The 18,893-nt window shown below is 39.0% G+C and overlaps 1 protein-coding gene across 4 annotated transcripts in view; it reads left to right on the forward strand.

Annotated features, from left to right (window-relative positions):
- Positions 1-18,893, forward strand: part of glsb (glutaminase b) — a 36,718-nt gene that overhangs the window by 10,346 nt on the left and 7,479 nt on the right. For 2 of the 4 annotated variants that reach the window (XM_069154907.1, XM_069154908.1), the window contains 9 exons: positions 412-575; positions 1,320-1,378; positions 6,235-6,267; positions 6,921-6,979; positions 7,286-7,352; positions 8,364-8,414; positions 8,930-9,106; positions 10,259-10,390; positions 11,011-11,103. In XM_069154907.1, the coding sequence (XP_069011008.1) occupies positions 412-575; positions 1,320-1,378; positions 6,235-6,267; positions 6,921-6,979; positions 7,286-7,352; positions 8,364-8,414; positions 8,930-9,106; positions 10,259-10,390; positions 11,011-11,103 (835 nt within the window). The other 2 variants (XM_069154906.1, XM_069154910.1) reach the window with 2 other exon arrangements.

Raw genomic sequence — 18,893 nt, forward strand, 5'->3', positions numbered from 1 at the left:
AGGTGTTTGAAGCCATGAGTACTTCCCAGAAAACAGACAGTTGTCCAAAATGTGGTGTTTTGATGTCAGCAGCTGTTTTGAACGGCCTGTTCTCCGATAGTTGGTTGTACAATTCCATCAGGTGTGTTTGTTATGATTGTGGAACAGAAGAAGTCATAAAGATAACATAGTTATGCTATCATGCTGTAAATCTCTGTCATTTGAGTTAATGGTTCACCTGAATACTGTCATGTTGTTTGATTAATTACTGGTTATTAATGAGTGCTTACGTTTGCCTCTATTTTTATCGTCCTTTTCATGTTTCTTCAGGTCTTCCACATGTGGAAGTAATTCAGAATTTCCAGCTTCTAATCGTTTAAATTTTGGCTGCCTCGCCTGCTCAGATAACGTGCTTTCTTTTATCTGTCGTAGACACACGGTAGGAGACACCAAGGTTCCCTTCTGTCTGCAGTCTTGTGTCAAGCCTCTGAAGTACGCTGTCGCCGTTCACGACCACGGCACGGAGTACGTGCACAGTTTCATTGGGAAGGAGCCCAGTGGCCTCCGTTTCAACAAGCTCTTCCTGAATGAAGAAGGTGAGACTTCACAGTTTGATTTTCCTTTAGAACCCAAACACACATTTTTCCATAATGCAGTGGAGACGGGGGAGGGGGGCGTCTGTGTAATATAAATAATATAATATATCAGACATTTGCAAATGTGAAATATGACATATATGTATGTCATATAAATATGATATAATATCCCATCCCAAATATCCCATAAACCCTGCTGGAGTAATTCAATCATCTGAGCTTGAACCAACGAGGTCGAATCTGACGGTTCAGGTTATGAATTACAAACTTAAGTGTTCAGACATTTGCAAATGTGAAATATGACATCGAATAGACGGCATTAAAAAGACTCAATTGGTTAAATGCCTGGTGCTTCAACTTCAACTCTCCTCGTGTTTCTTTACCTTTACCATGTTTATTGATGTGATTTACGTGTTCATTTGCATGTAGTGGGGAAGTGAGATCCGATCCAAAGTGGCCACTTGTTAATGTCGGGTCTGCACAGGCACTTGGTTACTTGCCATGCAACTTTCCAATACAAAATCACATATTAAATTCATTATGCTGCTTTTTTGTTTATATTTTACTGAAGGCAGCGCACAGCCTCGGCTATATATTTTTTATATCTGAAATATCTTAAGTCAACATGTGCCCTGTGTATCCTTGTTTCTCATTGTTTGATATGTCTATAGGCAGAGCTCTTGGACTAAATGTTTGCATTTTGATCCTCAACTGCATACTAACAGAGCTCTTGTTGTTTGACAGATAAGCCCCACAACCCCATGGTGAACGCTGGCGCTATTGTTTGTAGTTCACTGATAAAGGTAAAAACAGTCACACTTTTCCTTTTTTTCTTTTCTTTTTTCTTTTGTTTCTTTCTTCCTTTGTCTTTTTAAGTCATTTCCTCTGAAACCTCCTTTGTGTGGTGGATATCACTGAGCTGCTTTATCAAGTAGATAATAATGGTGGCAGATAAGACTTTGTTGTTAACAGTAGCTTAATTAACCTACTTTAGTTTGAACACAACAATACCCACTCAAGAATATTCACATTAATGCAGTTTGAATGATTGAACATCTCTCCACACTTGTAAAACCATCTTCAGATACTCTTTATGATTTTTGCCGTGTTGATTCAGCAGATTTTTGACTTTCTACGCGTTTTATGACTCTTGACTCAGTTTATTAGCAGTATTTATAGGTTGCTACCTTAGTCCAGTGCCATGTGTCTCTTTGTGGTGATTAAGACTTGTGCTAATCCTTCCTGGAGGGCACTTAGCCGCCCCGGCACACGCTGTTAGTGTACCAGCTGAAAATAACCTGCATGGAGAGCAAGTCAAATGCAGGTGCACGCACACCAGCAGCAGATAAGAAGTCGGGCACCAGAGTTTGGTGTCGCTCTTTAGGTAACTCGGCGTGAAGAGAGATTAATCTTCCATCAAACCAAACCAGCTCAACTCAGTTTTACCTGTAAAAAAAGAAGGGATTAAACCTGGCTTTAACGCTAGCTTTGTTTTCATATCAACAGTGTAACATTTTCATGCACTTAAGAGTATCTTTACGAAGCTCAGGCGTGGTCATAGAAAGAAAAAAAACAATTTATATCGAGGCCACGTTTTACTACATTGAGCGCACAAAATGATATTGCGTCGGCACAACACACAATTCATTCCCACGTTGGGATTAATTTGTTCCAACGTTGGGATTAGTTTGTTCCCACGTTGGGATTAGTTTGTGCGCACAGCAGGCTCTCTACTAATCATAATGCACTGCATATTCTTCAACTTGTGTAATCGCACTGACTAATTAACGACTAATGTTGCCTAACGACCAACTTCACTTACCGACACTTGAAGCAGGTGCAATGCACTTTACCCTTCAATCAGAAAACCTGTTGTGCTCTGGGAACATGGTCTTGATATAAATCTTTTTTACTCTCCGTGACCACTCCCGGGCTCGGTAATTATTGATCACGCTGAGGTTAATTTCTAATTGTTTAACCCTGACCCAGCTCTCTTGACTGACTTAGTGCAGTCAGTGAATTATTTGCAAACACGTGCACACGTTTACTCACACAAGAGCTGCCTATAACACCATTACGATGTGCCAGCTCGCAGCTGCGGGATGGTACTGCAGTTTTTTTTGCTTTGCAATGTCTTTAAACAAATTTATCCACTTGAAGGAGTGGTGTTTGCAGCGGTTTCTTGAGATGGCCTTCATGTCCACTTTTTGTCCCAAGCACTTAGACTTTGACCTGAACCGTATGACTAATGAAGCGTTTTGTCCTTACTGCATTCACATGGCTATTGCAAGAAACAGTAAACTGACAAAGCTCAGAGGTGTGATGATCAGTTTTTTTTTCTTTACTTGAGTGGAAGCAATCCAGAGAGAGAGTCAAGATCCTTGTTGGGTCATTAAACTTTAGATGGTGCCAAAATTATCCGTCCTCCATGTATGAAGAGAAATGATGAAGCATGTGGCCCAGTTGAAAGTAAAAGGCAACAGAGGAGATCAGGTCTGTGCGTTTTCAGTGTCTACATGTTGCTGACATCCCATTTTGCCCTTTTTTTTTATAAATAGATTTTCTGTTATGTGCTTGATTTCCATTATCACCCTACAAATATGAGTATTTAATATGAATGTACTTTGACTCATATTATTGATCAGATAGTCTCAGATTACCGGGGAATCATTCAGGCATTTATCTGAATTAAAACGTTGCCGTTTGGGATTTTGAATGCAGTGATTACAGACGGGATATTGGCAGGCTGTCACAATACAAAAGCACAACCTTAAGAGAGTACAACCACACGCTCTCCCTTTTTAAATCACAACCATAATCTTTACTTTGCATTTAAAACCAAGATGACCGCTGATGTCCAATTGTCACTAAAGCCAGTTTGCAATGGTATGTTTTTGAAATTATTTCACGTTGCTGCTAAACTTTGACGTTTCTATTTCTGTTGTCACACAACAAAGTCCAGGATTCACAGCTGGTTAGCAACTTAGCATTTTGTGAGCTCACAAGTGTCGTACAGAAGTAAAAACTAGTAAATGGAGCCTGACTGATTTATTGGTTGGCCAGTTTTATCAGCCGATATTGATATATCACGGATATAATAGTAACTTTATTTTACATAACATAATGCAAAAAAAGATGCTGGAGTTAATGTAGAAATTGTTTAGTGTTTTTCTAAATTTATAGTCGTTTAGTTTAGTTGTAAGGAATAGTTCAACATTTTGGGGAATTACATTTCTGTTTTCTCACAGAAGTAAAATAAAAACAGAAAATGAATATAAACCCCACACCCCTGTGTTAAAGCTACTATAACACTCATCAATATTCTTCTATCAGTAAATGGATGAATCCCAAATGTAATTTAGAAGGGATGGCGGCGTACTAATATTCCTACAAAGAGCTATCACAACTCTGCAGCTTCTCTCAGCCCAACATTGAGTTTTAGTATCTTTAAGCGCATTGTTTTGGTTTCATGGTGTCCAGTTTTATCGTTCTGTCTCTCAGCTCCTATCAGCTGTGTTTCCAGCCGCAGCAGGAAACATTAAAAGCCTCTGATATGAACAACTGAATGCCGCCTGCTCGGCACCGAGCAGCAGACACATCGGCTAAAATCTCGCACTATTCCTGAAACGGTGTGAGCAGAGTTATACCAAGACAGAGCAGAAGTACATGCGCTGTATTTTTAAGTCCTCTCTTTCAGGAGATCTTTTTGTTCTCTTCTGTCGGATACCACATCATACAGCGAGCTCCTCCTTACACGTCAGGAGCTTTATAATAGCTGCGCTACTGTGCCTGCAGAAATCAATTCAGACAGTTTGCCCAACAGTTTGCTTATTGATTTACGATGCAGACGGAGAGGTGTTTTATTCTTCCATCCCACAGAACACCTGTCAAACTGCCTGCTAAGCTGCACAAAAAAACTAAAAGATTCAAAGACATCACTTCACGTTTACTGGGAAAGATCATGTGTATCTGTTGCTGCGTTCAAACGGAACTCGTGACTTCGTGGTTACAACATGGGGAGTCGTGTGCACCGTATGTTTGGCCTTCAAGTGGGTAAGTGATAAAAACTCTGTTGCTAGGCAACCGCAACGTGGACGGCGTCTAGAAACCACAGAGGCTAACAATTTAGCAAGTTAACAGGCGGGTAAAGTAATGCAGGAAATGCAAAGTCACGGAGAGAAATGATGAGGCCGTTGGGAAGATCAAGGTTTTCCTCAGACGTAGACTATTATCTAAGTTATGAAGACAAACACTACCTGACTAGAATTACAATATATTATCTTAACATCCAATGAAAAATGTACTTCCATGGCCTCTGACATCACTGTAAACATCAGCAAATACGTCACAACTAGTGAGCTTCAGGTTATGTTCTGACATCGTGAATACCACGAGAGGGCGCCGTTCATACAGACTCTTTTCGTGTACACGATAAATACGACCCCATTTGAACGCAGCATGTGTCCTTTTCATCAACATCAGCTCACCATTGTCATCAGTGTCTTTTAATGTTTCGCCTTTTTTTTTTTTATTTATTTTTTTTAAATGTCAAGCTGTTGGTCAGGTTAGCTTTAGTAAACCTCGGTGGAAAAACTATGCGATGGTTGCCCTGGCAGGATGCCCCAAACTGTTGTTACATGGTGCTTGAAGGCTACATGTTGTTGCTGTTTTTGTATGTTGCATATTTTCCAGACTTAGGAACTGTGGGAAATAATGACTGCTGCTGCAGGTCAAATGACGTTGGTAATTTTTTCTTCCTTTTCCATATCTATCCCCTCCCGATCCCCCCCTCCCCCCTCTCTTCTCTCTCTCTCCTCCAATCAGCTCTGTAGAAACCCCATGTAGTGACTCTTTAACACCTCCATCAGTGTTTTTTTTTTCTTCTTCTTCTGCACAGTTTATTGTACAACTTTAAAATGTACACATGAATCAGTACATGTAAATTTAAAAAACCCATCCAAAAACATGCATAGTTGTGTATTTTTAATTTGTAGCAGATACTACAGCACTTTAAATGTGCATGTGTGTCTGTTTTTTTTCTATTGTTGTGTTTTCTTTGTGGGACTAGGCAGCATCATTGAGGAAGGCCCTCCCTGCCCCCTTTTTCCCCTCCTCCCCTCCCTCCGTTTTGGCTGACAGATGACACACACATGCACAAGCACCTGCATTATGTTATCCCATAATAAAAACTTTCCTGTGTACACCCAAATCCCTGTGCATGTCATACTTTATGTAGAAACATGCACACAATCAGGGCTATTACGTATTTTTAAATAGACGCATTTTACAATTTAAATCAACCTGAAACCAAATTTTCAAACAGTGAGATTAATAATTAAAACTCGGGCAATGCACACGTCTACTAAATCTCCCTTTAACTCCAAATAGACTTCCCTCTTTGTAACCTATTCGCAAACCAATCACATTAACATTTTATATTTACCTTCATATACCTCTCTACAAAACTCACGTGATTTTCTTTTTTCTTCTCGCATTGTATTTGTAATAAAATCGTTTCACATCTCCTAATTCTGTAGCTCAAACTTGTCAGCAGTCTCTCATCTATCATTTTAATATTACCTTCTATGATGTCTGTCATCTGCCACGTCTCTGACTGAATGAACTGTACTTACTGCTTATTCTTCTGTTCTCTCCACAGCAAGGTGAAGGCAACGCAGAGAAATTTGACTATGTAAGTATCAGACAGACCTGGGTCAAAGTATTTAGAGTTAACTGAAGTGATAATTTATGAATCTTAGATTTATGGATCAAACAGGGTTTGTAAGAGTCTTGAAAGTTTTTGAAAAATTCTCAATTTGAACTGTACAAATATGCTTGAATTCAAACACACTCCTTGAAAAATACATGACTTTCAACATTATCTGGTGTTTCAGAGTCACTCATGTCAACAAAAAAAAATCTTTTAATATGTATTTAATACAGCACCATTATAACACTTAGGTGCAGCAAGTGTTTTTTCACAGCGTCTTGTTCAGATCCAGTCACGATAAGCCTGGTTTTACCCATGTTTTATTACTTTAATTTTGTATTTATTAAACAGTCTGTTTTTTAAAATATATAATGTAATGATAATAGTCCAAAATGATTTCAATTCATTGGTGCATCATTTGAGGTAGTGTGACATCTTGATTCTTGTATACAAACAGATGAACCAGTGTAGCATAGCACTTAATACATACGGTCTACTACTGCTATGTAGTTTGGAATTGGGACACAGATACTGTAAATGTTGAAGGAAACGTCAGACAGGTCACCAATCATTTTTAAAACTGAACCTCATACCGTGAACCACAGTTGATCACTTTGTCTCTGCTTTCCCTCCAGGTCATGAACTTTCTCAAAAGTTTGGCAGGAAATGAGTACGTGGGTTTCAGCAACGCCACGTAAGTTTTCAGTGTTTCACCAAACGACTGCATACTTTGATTAATTAATATGCTCCAAATCCCACTGACTCGGGGCAGGTTTTACAAGACCGCCACATGCTAACAGGGTCCTCTGGGAAAAGATTAAGGGCTGGGGCTCATGTTGCAGTATCATCACAGGACTGCATGAGAGCTCTGGTTGTACTGTACACATGAGGGGTGGGGTAATGGAATTCCACACACACACACACACACACACACACACACACACAGTGCAAACATTTCCTTCCTCTGTGTAATGGGAGCGCTCTGCTCATTGTGTAACAGATTCCAGTCAGAGCGTGAGTCAGGAGACAGGAACTTTGCCATCGGTTACTACCTGAAAGAAAAAAAGGTTTGACTTTGGATGAGTCGCACAGCACTGCTCGCTTTGTTTTATTTATGTTTCTCTGCCCTGAAAGCATCGAGAGCAAATCAATATGAAAATGAGATGGGTGGCTTTTTTTTGTTTGTTTGTTGTTTTTTTGTGTGCAAGTTTTCATTTAGTCTCTTGGTGAACTGGTTTGTTGGATAGATTTTTTTTTTTTTCAGAGGCCACATCAGGAGTGATTTTTTTATTTATATGTGAATATATATTCACATGTATAATTGAAAATTTTAAAAGAAAAATCTTCAACAATCCACTGACTATAATTCTTTTCGATTTTCTCTGGGATAAAATGAACTCAGATTAACTTTAAATAGATGTATTTTTCTTTCGCCAATGCAGAGTATAAAACAAAAGATGGTGGTGCTTTCTTGATCTAGAAATGCAGCAGTTTGGTTTTCACGCCGGTCGCAGGATGGTAACAGCTGCACTTTCAGTAAAAGATAGCATTGTCTTTGCTCCAGATTTTAAAAAAAAACAAAAGACAAAGTTTGTGTTTCTCTTTTCATTGAGCTCTCGAAAGCATTTGATACCGTCGATCGTTAAAATCCTGCATGTCTAAATGAAGTCAAACCACAGCACTCTAGTCATGCTCCAACACAATTTACATTACACATAAATGACATTGTTTTTTTTCTCCTCAGAGCTCAGGTGTTCTTTTTTTTTTATTTTTTATTTTTTTATAATGTTTACAGCCTTTCTAATTTATAATTCCACGTTAAACCCTCACTCGTCTTCATCTTCATCAGCGGGTGATGCTTTTTAAATATCACTTCTTAGTCACAGACTTGTACACGCTTAACTCCACCTCCACCTGTGACACTCACTATTTTGTCGTTAAAGTTTTAAATATACCCACATCACTCTCATTTCTCTCTTGAAAAAGATCTCAAGCTAACACATAAAGTTAATATTTACAACAACATAGTTAATAAATGTGTTTCTACTTGTTTTAAAGTCTGTTTTGTTTCTCTGCAGTGTTTCCCAGAGGGGACAGACATGACATCTGTCCTGGACTTTTACTTTCAAGTGAGCGTTACTCTAATTTCTTTCACATATTGTGAATCTTTAATGAGAGGGTATTGTTTTCCTGCTTTGTCGCTGCTCTTCTTCCGTTATTAATCGTATCCCTGGACTTCAGAGATCCGGGTTCGACGTTTCAGTTTCAGTTTTTTTCCTCATGTTGGCTTCCCTGTACAATACAAACAGCTTCTACACTGTATACAGGAGCTTCACTGAAATATTGTCATGCACTCGATGCAGCAGCATGTTGAATTAAGATAATGCAAAAAAAAAAAAAAAAGGCTTTATTGGTGTTTTGATGATGGTGTTCAGTTGCGTTTAGATGTGGAGACTCTGAAGGCCACAACATGTGATTGACATCATATTTAAACTGTTTATTAAATACTTGAAAGCTGCATTTTTCTACCACTGTACAGTCATTTATTTATTTCTCTCTCCTTCATGTCCACGATTGAATTTGCTGTTACTGAAAACTGTGATAAGAGAAACTGTACTAACTGGTCCTTTGTGTGCGCCTCCAGCTGTGTTCAATTGAGGTGACCTGCGAGAGCGCCAGCGTCATGGCGGCCACACTGGCCAACGGAGGTATCTGCCCGATCTCGGGCGAGCGCGTGCTGAGCCCCGAGGCGGTGAGGAACACCCTGAGTCTGATGCACTCCTGTGGCATGTACGACTTCTCCGGACAGTTTGCCTTCCATGTAAGTGAAACACACATTATGTACAAGAAGGCAAATCTTGTTCAGGATCTCATGATCGTAATGATTAATTCAGTTTCAAACAATGTCTGCTGTAATTATTCCTGTAGTAATTCTTCCACAATAAAGGTTCTCAGTAGAAACTCTGCTGAAAACATTACAGCACAAAGTAAACTTTTCAAAACAAAACTTTATGAACAAAATAACTGGTTTACAGTCAGTGGGGCTCTTTGCTTTTCTCTTCAAAAAAAAAACCCCTGCTAAACCAGAAGTGACTGGGTTTAAGGGAAACGTGGTCTTATCGGGAGAATTAGGAGACCAATCATCGCACTTCCCTGCATTAGTCCAATCATAAAGTATGTGTTAAATTACATGAGTTTACACAGACTTCACTCTGTGCATATAATATGTGTTGAATTAATATAATATAAAGACTGTTAAGCACTTGGAGGATATGTAGTCTGTGTTTTGTAAAGCTGTTAACTCAGGATTTTGTTTTTTAATTTTGAGCCCAATGGTTCTGTAAATTTAGAAAATTAAAAAAGATCAGAATTATCCGTTTTATTTATAAAGCACATTTGAATACAACAAAAGTTGACCAAAGTGCTGCAGAACATCAAACCGAATCAAAACAATCAGACCTAAAACATTAAAGTCAGCAAAGAAAGAGAAAACAAACAAAATTTTAGGAAATTACAATGAATATTATTCATTATTATAGAAAGTGATTAGATACAAGCCTTTTTTCATAAGGTAGAAGTTAAAATAATTACTTATTTTCCTCGAGAAATGCTGAAGAAAATAAAGTATTTTTAATCGTAACAATCGCAAAGAAACTGTGAAATCCTGGAGGGTCTGAAATATGAGCAAGTCTCAGTACACTCACAAAACTGGACAATGAAAGACCTGCAGTACCTTTTTAATGCAGTCATGTTTTTGTATTATTGTCTTAATTTCAAGTGAACAACAAGAAAAAAAAACATCCAAATAATTATTGTATTTTGTTTTGCAAATAATTCGATTGCTTTAATTGATGAATTATAGAAGCTGTGTTCGATGTTCTTTACCGACTTTCTTTTTTCAGTTTTGTGCTGTTGCCCGGTTTCTACTGTAGATGCAGCTGATCTTGTGTTATGTAACCGGTGCCTGTTGTAGGTCGGTCTGCCAGCCAAGTCTGGAGTAGCGGGGGGGATCCTGCTGGTGGTGCCCAACGTGATGGGAGTAATGTGCTGGTCGCCTCCGCTGGACAAGCTGGGCAACTCGGTGAGAGGAATACAGTTCTGCACGGTACGTATCGTCCTCAAACAGCAGAGTATATCATCGCTGCAGGATGCACAGAAATATATACAAAAGAGACGGAGCAATGACTGTCAGTCACCTGTCGAGTACTTTTGAAGTGCAACCAAAATGTACAAAAAGAGCGCTGCATCAGATCACCAGCAGCAGTAATAATAATAACAACAACAAACTTTATTTGTACAGCACTTTTCTAAACTTCAGTTACAAAGTGCTTCACATAAAATAAGCCATTAAAACAAAAACAACAAGTAAGAACATAAAACCTTTGGTGTCACTCAGATGTTCATTCAACTGGTTATTAATGATCATGAATCATTCAGCAGAATTTATGAGGTAATAACTAGGCTCACTCGACATTGTTCCAGTCTGACTGCAGCAGTTTAATAAGGAAGTGATGTTTGATTAATGATTAGCTGGAGATCAGGTCCAGATAGAGAGCGCAGCAATGTGCTTCTGCTGCATATACGATCGGATTACTTTTTGTAAAGCAGACGATCTCATGACCTGTTTAAGGATTTACATCTGAAAAATTATTTCATCAGAATGAAATATTGCCTTTTAATATTGTTGAATAAATGCATATATTCCCGTCTGTCTTTGTATTTCAGGACCTCGTGGAGCTTTTTAACTTCCACAACTACGACAACCTGAGACACTTCTCCAAGAAGCACGATCCTCGCAGAGAAGGAGGGGACCAGCGGGTAAGGAAACACAACACTGTTATAATTTAGGAGGGGGAAGCCATCAGCAACAACAACAACTTCACCCATTTCTTTCATTAAACACATTAAAAGGCAGCTTTTCTCCAGCAGGGCAGGAGGTTAATGTCAGTCACGCGCTAGTATTCTCAATCAGCTGATTTGTAGCGTGTTGTTTTCCTCACAGTTGCACGCCTAAAGTGGGAAAAAAAACAAGTTTCCGATAAAGAGTAAAAGAAGATGACCTGTGTCCTCTTTCTCCTCCGGATGTGCTCTCACCCTGTTGGAGTTCTTGTGGAAGACGCTTCATTTATTTCCCTGCATACTGAACATTTTTTGGTCACCTTTTTTTTTAAAGCGGGTGGATATTGTTCAGTTTGCTGCACATTGTGTGTGTATATTGTATATGAAATGTAAGGAACACAATTTCCTAAATTTGTCACAACTAAAGAAGTTAAGTAATATGTAACACTTCTTTGGTGAGTCACAAGATTTTACAGAAGTATGACAAAAATACAAGGAGTGATCAAAAAGTTTGGAGACTGTTCCTGTTGCACAGAAACGGAGCAGGTGGAAGCTGTAATCTTCATGAGCGAGCGCTCCCACGTTACGTCACTTTATCAACACCAGCACCCGAGTGGCACACATTGTCGTGACTACCGGTACGTGAACATTTGTGATTTTTTTTAAATGGACCTGAAACTTAAAGCAGAGCGCCCAAATCCGATGAGTAGGGGTGGTGGGGAGCAACGATTGCGTTGCTGAGTTTTCAATGCGCTGTGAGCGTTGCCGCGCTGGAGAACCGAAGTGTCATCGCCCCGCAGTTCGGGTGGTTTGCGGCGAATGTTTTCCTTCAGAAGGTCCCAGAGGAACTCGGTGTTGACAGCCTGACGCCGGGGGACGAATTCACGGTGCAACAACCCTTCAAATGTCAAAGATGACCCACCAGGTTGCTCCCGACCCGACGCGCCTTCTTCGGTCTCGGACAGCGACGTTCTGCTCATCTTGAAACCTGAATGTCACTCAATGACTCGACCGGCTCACCGCCGTCAGGAAGTATTTAAAGTTTGGTTTTTTTTACCTTTTATTTTACCAAGAAAGTCCCATTGAGATTAAAAAATTTTTTACAAGAAACTTGACCAATGTAGCAGCTGTTAAAAACTCAAGAAATATTCAAATGCAACATGCAAATTTTACAGAAATTCACAATAAACGGCTATTGAAACGGCGACTGCTTTAGAAAACCAACCATATGCATCGATCACCACATTCGCTACGATGCCATTAAATTCATCACCGAATGATTGTGTTTAAATTTAGAAAATATTGTAGAGTAGCAGATCTGTCTGAACCCGGGTGATATTAAAAAGCAGCTACATGGAGGAGCGTACGTCGGAACTACCAGAGCTGAAACGGAGAAGAATAGTTTACCCAATGTTTGATCAAATCTGCTGTTTCTCTGCTCAAGCTTCAGGTCCGCGATGAAATCACAAATGTTCACGTATCGGTGAGTAACTCGGGTGCTGATGTTGATCAAGAGATCAAACTTGGAGTACTTGCTCACGAAGGTCATGGCGTCCTCCTGCTCCGTGCACGTCTCTGTGCCGCGCTCCATTCGTGCACAACAGCAGCAACCTCTGAACATTTTGACGCCCACGCTGGTGAAAACACTCCCAACTAAACTCAAATGATCAAATGGACTGATGTTGCAGCACAACACGCACTCACACAGACAGAGCGGGACTAATTTGTCATTCGTGTCGATTTGAAACCGCAGCACTTCTTCGGACCCATGGATTACGAGAGCCTCCAACAAGAGCTAGCTCTGAAAGCCCCTCTTTGGAAAAAGGTGTCTCCCACTGAGTCGCACCAGGACAGCTCCACCACTGTAGTCTATAGGATGGACAATGTCGCCAAGTGAAACTTAAAAAAATAAATAAATAAATAAAAAAAAATACCCAAAAACCAGAAAGAGAGGAGACCCCCACACCCCCACCTCGCCTGATCTCTCTTGCAACAACACCACCATTTTCTTTTTCCTCACCCCTCGAATATTTATAGACATATTATGTAGATGGTTATTTATTGCTTGTGAAGCGGTTACTGTGTGGACGGACTGGGAAATGTTTTTAATCTGTGATGGGGGTGGAGGGGGGGGGGGGATGGGAAGAGTTACTGTTTTTACTTTTTTTGCTCCGGATTCCAATCGAGCCTCCGCCTGCTTGTTGCCTTAGCGAGTCTCCGATCTGATATACCGTGTACAGGATGTGCTCTTTTATATCCACCCTTTATTTCTGCACTTCGGAATTCAGTTTTATTTGAACCAAAGAAAATCCAACCAAAAGACAACATGTGTGTGTTTGGATGTGCGGAGGCCTCAGACTGCCGTGATATTGGCACATAAATACGCGATCAGTTGCCTGTATGTGGATTATTGTTGGAAAACGTTCGGTTAAATGAGAACATTAATAACATATCAGTTAGCTGTGCACTGGGCCATATATGGTTTCTAGTTTTTTTAATTTTTTTTATTTTGAGCCCTGAAGGATTATTATTATTATTTTTTATTTTTTTTAATTAATGCAGGTCTTTTTGCTTTTTCACTCTCTGCTGGACCTTTTGAATGGAAAAATCAACCCAAAACCTGAAAGCTTAATTATTCCAGCAACCGTTCTCACTATCTGTGAAGCCAGATGTTGTAATTAGAATAAATGTAGATGCAGAGATTCATTTTTTTTTTTTTTTATCCCACATTTGAGTTCTTTGATTTGCAGAAAAGGTTGCAGGGGATTTCCAGAACTATCTCTGCACATCTCAAACAATCAATGAAAAACATTATTTGTGCCTCTCTCTGCAACAATAATTAAATACAAAACCAACATTATGAGCTGCAAAAGGTGCCGGAGTCACGAGAACGGATCTGAAAAAAAACAACCAAAAAAAAAACCCTCTCAGTTGAGAAACATGCCGGATAGCAATTATTATTATTATTTTTTTAGTTGAATCTGCTGGTGTTTGTGCCCAAACCTCAGTTGGGACGAACACGATGTGGTTGTTGATTCAGTACAAACAAGCGAAAGGTTTGCCGAGGAGAGGTGAGAAGCTCCTCGCGGAGACTCGCTTGACTCGGTCGTCGTCGTTCAGCCGGCTGCAGCCGCTCGGAGATGCTCCAGAGGGGAGGGGGGGGGGGGAACAAAAAAAAACAGGTGTTTGTGTGCGTGTCTGCTTTTGGCGTGTTTGTTTAGGTTAGTGAGTATACTCAGTGTGACGTCGGTGGGTGGGGTACCTCCTGTCAGGGCCCCTCGTGGGTCTAAAAAAAGCTGAATAAAGCTCCATAAAGCTGAATATGGAGAGTCTGTGAGGCATCATAAGCTCCAAAAACTTCGGCATGAAAATCAAGCAGGATTTTGCCAAATTAAGAACTTTATTTTCCAGCAGAGTGACGTTTAATCTTGTATGGATATAAACGTGTATAATAATAAACCTCTTTCTGTTTATTTAATCAGAAATATTTGCTAGTTTAAGTTTCCTAAATGTGCGCAATTGTTGATTTTCTTGGTTTAAGATTAATGTCAATTTAATACTTTGGCGTTTTGGACTGTAGTTTGACATCTGAGGACATTAGCTTGGAATCCAGGATGTTGTAATATTATGATGGGCCTCTTTTTAGTTGTATTTTTTTTTGTGTGTGTGTGTGTAAACAAATGATTAGTTGTGACTAAGGCTGTAAATCTGAAACAGATTGTCGTCCAATAGTCCAATAATCTTAAATGGATGAAATCCATTTTGTTGGAAGCATTTCGCAGTTAGCAGCGGCAGCGCTCGTAAGAGAAACACACTTGTAAGTGTCTCATTAAACTACAGCAGGGTGCCCCTAGTGGCGCAAACAGGGTACTACAAGAAAACAACAAATCTAAGATTTTCTGAGGTTACACCGCACATCTTGTTTAGAAATCTTGACGCAATGATGTAACATTAATGTACCAACAACAACCAGCATGGCTGGAAGCGGCTCCATTGTGGAGGAGTTTGTTCCAAAACTCTGAGCAACACCAGGAATGTGGACGTAGTTTGTGTTGCACAAGATTAAACGTACAACAAAACCACATTAATATGTTAGTTTTTACTGAATATTTGAAGCCTTATTGTGACGTTTATATTGACCTATAAACACAAGTATTCGGTGTGGTATTTTGTCAAATCATCAAGAATGTTAGCGCAGAAATAACCTGAAATATTCTGATATTTTAGGCCCATATCACCTTCTTTGAGTTTTAACCCTATTTCTCTCTAACATGAACTATCCATGACTGTAAAGAGGCAGGTAAAGCTTGGGCTAAACATCTCTTCAGACTTTGAGTTGAATTGCTCTAAAATCATCAAAAAAAAGTTTCTAAACATTGGACATCATCAATCAAAGAAAGACAAATATGTTCTCTGGTTCTTGAAACCAAAAATTAGTTTAGACTAAATTAAATTGAGGCAAAGCTGCAGACACAGAAACTGATGTCACATTGGCACGACGAACGGAGAGCTGCCAGCGATACCCAGCTCTACCAGCAGAGGGAGCTGAACTCATCTTTATCTCACAGCAGTCATTTGAAAAGTAAACTTCCAGATGGGATTAAAAAAAAAAATAGTTTGATGCCACAGAAAGTGTGATTTGAGTGTCCGTATGCAAACGTACACACAACACAGTCAGTATTGTTTGGGATGTTCTCAACGTGTTACTCTACTTCGACAGTTGTATATTACGAATACTTTCCATATATACATATTTTTACTGTACTTCTGAATGTGCATAGCAGCTGGTGTGTGTGTGTGTATTGAGTATTCTCTTCAGACGTTCCAAGTTTTATAATGCTATCTGCTTCAGGAAATAGAAATACTTGCACATGAATGTCACGTCAGCAGATGCCTTAGATGTCGCTGTTGTGTGACCGTGCTGAGGGGACTTTCATCTGTGTGTCATTCAATCGCTGTACGACTGATGTTAGTGTGTATCAGTGGGGTTGAACTTGAACTCAAAGCGGTGGCTGCTTGAGCCGATGGTATCTTGTTACTACTACATGTTGGGAGAAGTCTTTTATTTTGTGTTGTATTCTTTTCTTTTTCTTTTTCTTTTTTTTTTTGACTCTTGGACTTCTGTTACCGTTTTTATTTCCTGTCATAAACATTGTGCTCATCATTGTTTTGGAGGTACAAAGTATTCAAAAGCCTCGGTCGTCATTAATGCTCCTTGGAGATGCCGGACTGCCCAGAACTCCCGACAGTGTTTTCTACACTATGCAAAGAGCCGAGTTGGGTCTGACTTTGGCTACTGATATTTATTTTCCATGGATGTTGTTGCTTTTAAGGCAGATGATCTTAAAAGTAGTGACATTAGTGTCAAGACGGAGCATCTGTTTTGCAAAGTTACAATCGTAGACAGATGGACTTTACTGATTCCTCAAGGGAAACTGGTGACATCTTAGATTTGTCATCATATCAACCAAAAAAAAAAATATACCATTTGTTGGTGTCAATTATTCTGTATAATAGTTACAGGTATTTAAACTCATTAGTTGACTCTCTCTGTAGTTGTTTTCATTGCCTGTCTGTGTCAGTACAAGTATTCGGACCCTCCAGGAAAAAAAAAAAATCAATGCAAATTTAACCCAATCTCTGCAATATTTGCAGGAGCTCATGATTTTGCTAAATTGCGAATTCTCCGCAATAAAGTTCCTCAATAGAAGCTCTGCAGAAGGTGTTACAGCATGTAAGCCTCTCCAAAAAAAAAAAAAAAAAAAGTCATTTGAAATTAGCGAAGCTCTTGCATCGTCAAAACAAACCATACGCTGGCTTACTGGAGGAAAAAAAAAAAAAAAACAGCAAAGCAGGAAATGGCAGGGTTTATGGTAAATGTGGTCTTATTTTGAGAATTAGGCTACTAAAGGTGCATAAGTTCAGTCATACAGAACGTGGTTACACAGCCGCACAGTTTCAAGAGATTACACAATGTGATTAAAAAAGCATTTAAAGCACTTATATTTACCAAAGATGTAGCCCATGAAGTCTACATCGCATTCACAGACTGTTTTATACATCACTTAAAAAATATATATATATATAATTGTAACTGAGTGCAATGTTTTAAAAAAAAAATTTAATTTCAATATTAAATATCTAAATAAATGAGAACTAAAAAAAAAAAAAAGTCCAGATATTTCTGTGATGTGCAGTTTTCTTATCATGGAGAGTGATTACATTAGATTATTTCTTTATTAGGTTGTTTTTTCTTTGTTTTTTTAAATCAAAATTTTTGCCCCAACAAAAATTAACAACAAAATCTGCAAATTGCATTCAAATGTTTGCTAAAAGCTGCCACAAAAATCCCCCGAAAAACTCTTGTGAAATCCTGGAGGGACTGAATTTAACTGCAGTAATTTATTTATTAGATGTTAATTATATTTGTTAATTGTCAAACGGTAAGGGGAAATAAAAGTAAATAGAAATGACACCGAACTGTATTTTGGACTGGCCTCTGGGACTTTCATTTTTAAAACACACTTGGTGTTACTATAGTTGGTGTCACTGCATCAATCAGAATCTTGAGGATTATAACTTTAAATCTGGAACAATGAGTCGATAACGTTTAGCTGCAGCCTTGTTTAAATGTACTGATATACCATGATACATATTATTTCCAGACTGATGCTGGATGTCTGATGTCATCTATCTGATTGAAGGGAGTCGATCTCTCATTTCTAACGACGTGCGCGTTGTTATTTCTTTGCTGCTACGTGGACATTTCCCCCCTCAGTGGCACAAAATTTAGAATTCGGTGCCTGAAATGTCCACAACACTTCAACCAGACCAGCTCTGACAGGAGACTAATTCAACCTCATTCCAACCAATCAGCATTGATTACCTCATCTCTACCACAATCGGGAAGATAAATAAGCCTCACATTCCTCTGCATGTTGGATAAGCTGTACCAATTGAACTATTGTGTGATCATCACAATGTAATTCGTGACAGCGGGGCTTTTGAATGCAGTGTTTCCATGGAAATCCCCAGATTGTTATGACTCATGTCATTTTACTCTGAATTCTCATTTTGTTTCCATCTTGCATGCATATTTTTGTATTTTTTTTTTCCCACGTCTCCCATGTTTGGTTTGATTTCCTTTCACATGTCGTTTATTCATGTTGATTTGTGTCCTGAACATTAAATTTGATCCTTTTGTGAAAATGGAAATTACGTTTGTATTTATGAACAATCTCTACCATTACAGTTTGACCTTGGAATTGTAAAGTTTTCTAATGTTTTGGTCAGATTTTAGATATTTATTTATAATAGTTTGGTGTTAAAGATTGAAGAAAAATGCAAACTTAAAACTTGGGAAATTGTAACATTGGAAACTTTTTTTACAAATCTGAATATAAATTAACCTGCAGTAGATGAAACTAAACGGTTCCAAGCTCACGACCGTCACACTTTTACATGCGTGTAATTCTGTATGTAGTCTCCATTAACTGTCCTGTCTGCTTGGAGGAGAAGACGTCGCTCGGACTTGTCTTCCTTCATGACTCGGAGACATGACCGTAAAAAGCGGTGTTAAGATTTTTGTTGCCTTGGTGTCCCTTGAATAAAATAAAAAAAATAAAGCGCTCTTATCCATCATCTCTTCATCTGTGCCCACGGTTGTTCTTTAACCATCTCCACCCTGTCGTGTCCTTCACTCCGGTACTTGGTTACAAACATGAGACCAAAGATTCACGACAACATGACGCCGTTTCAGAAGCTGGAGG

This window comes from Embiotoca jacksoni, unplaced genomic scaffold, assembly GCF_022577435.1.
Source record: "Embiotoca jacksoni isolate LCO1_2020_lvr unplaced genomic scaffold, fEmbJac1.0.p SCAF_2, whole genome shotgun sequence".
Taxonomy (NCBI): Eukaryota; Metazoa; Chordata; class Actinopteri; family Embiotocidae; genus Embiotoca; species Embiotoca jacksoni.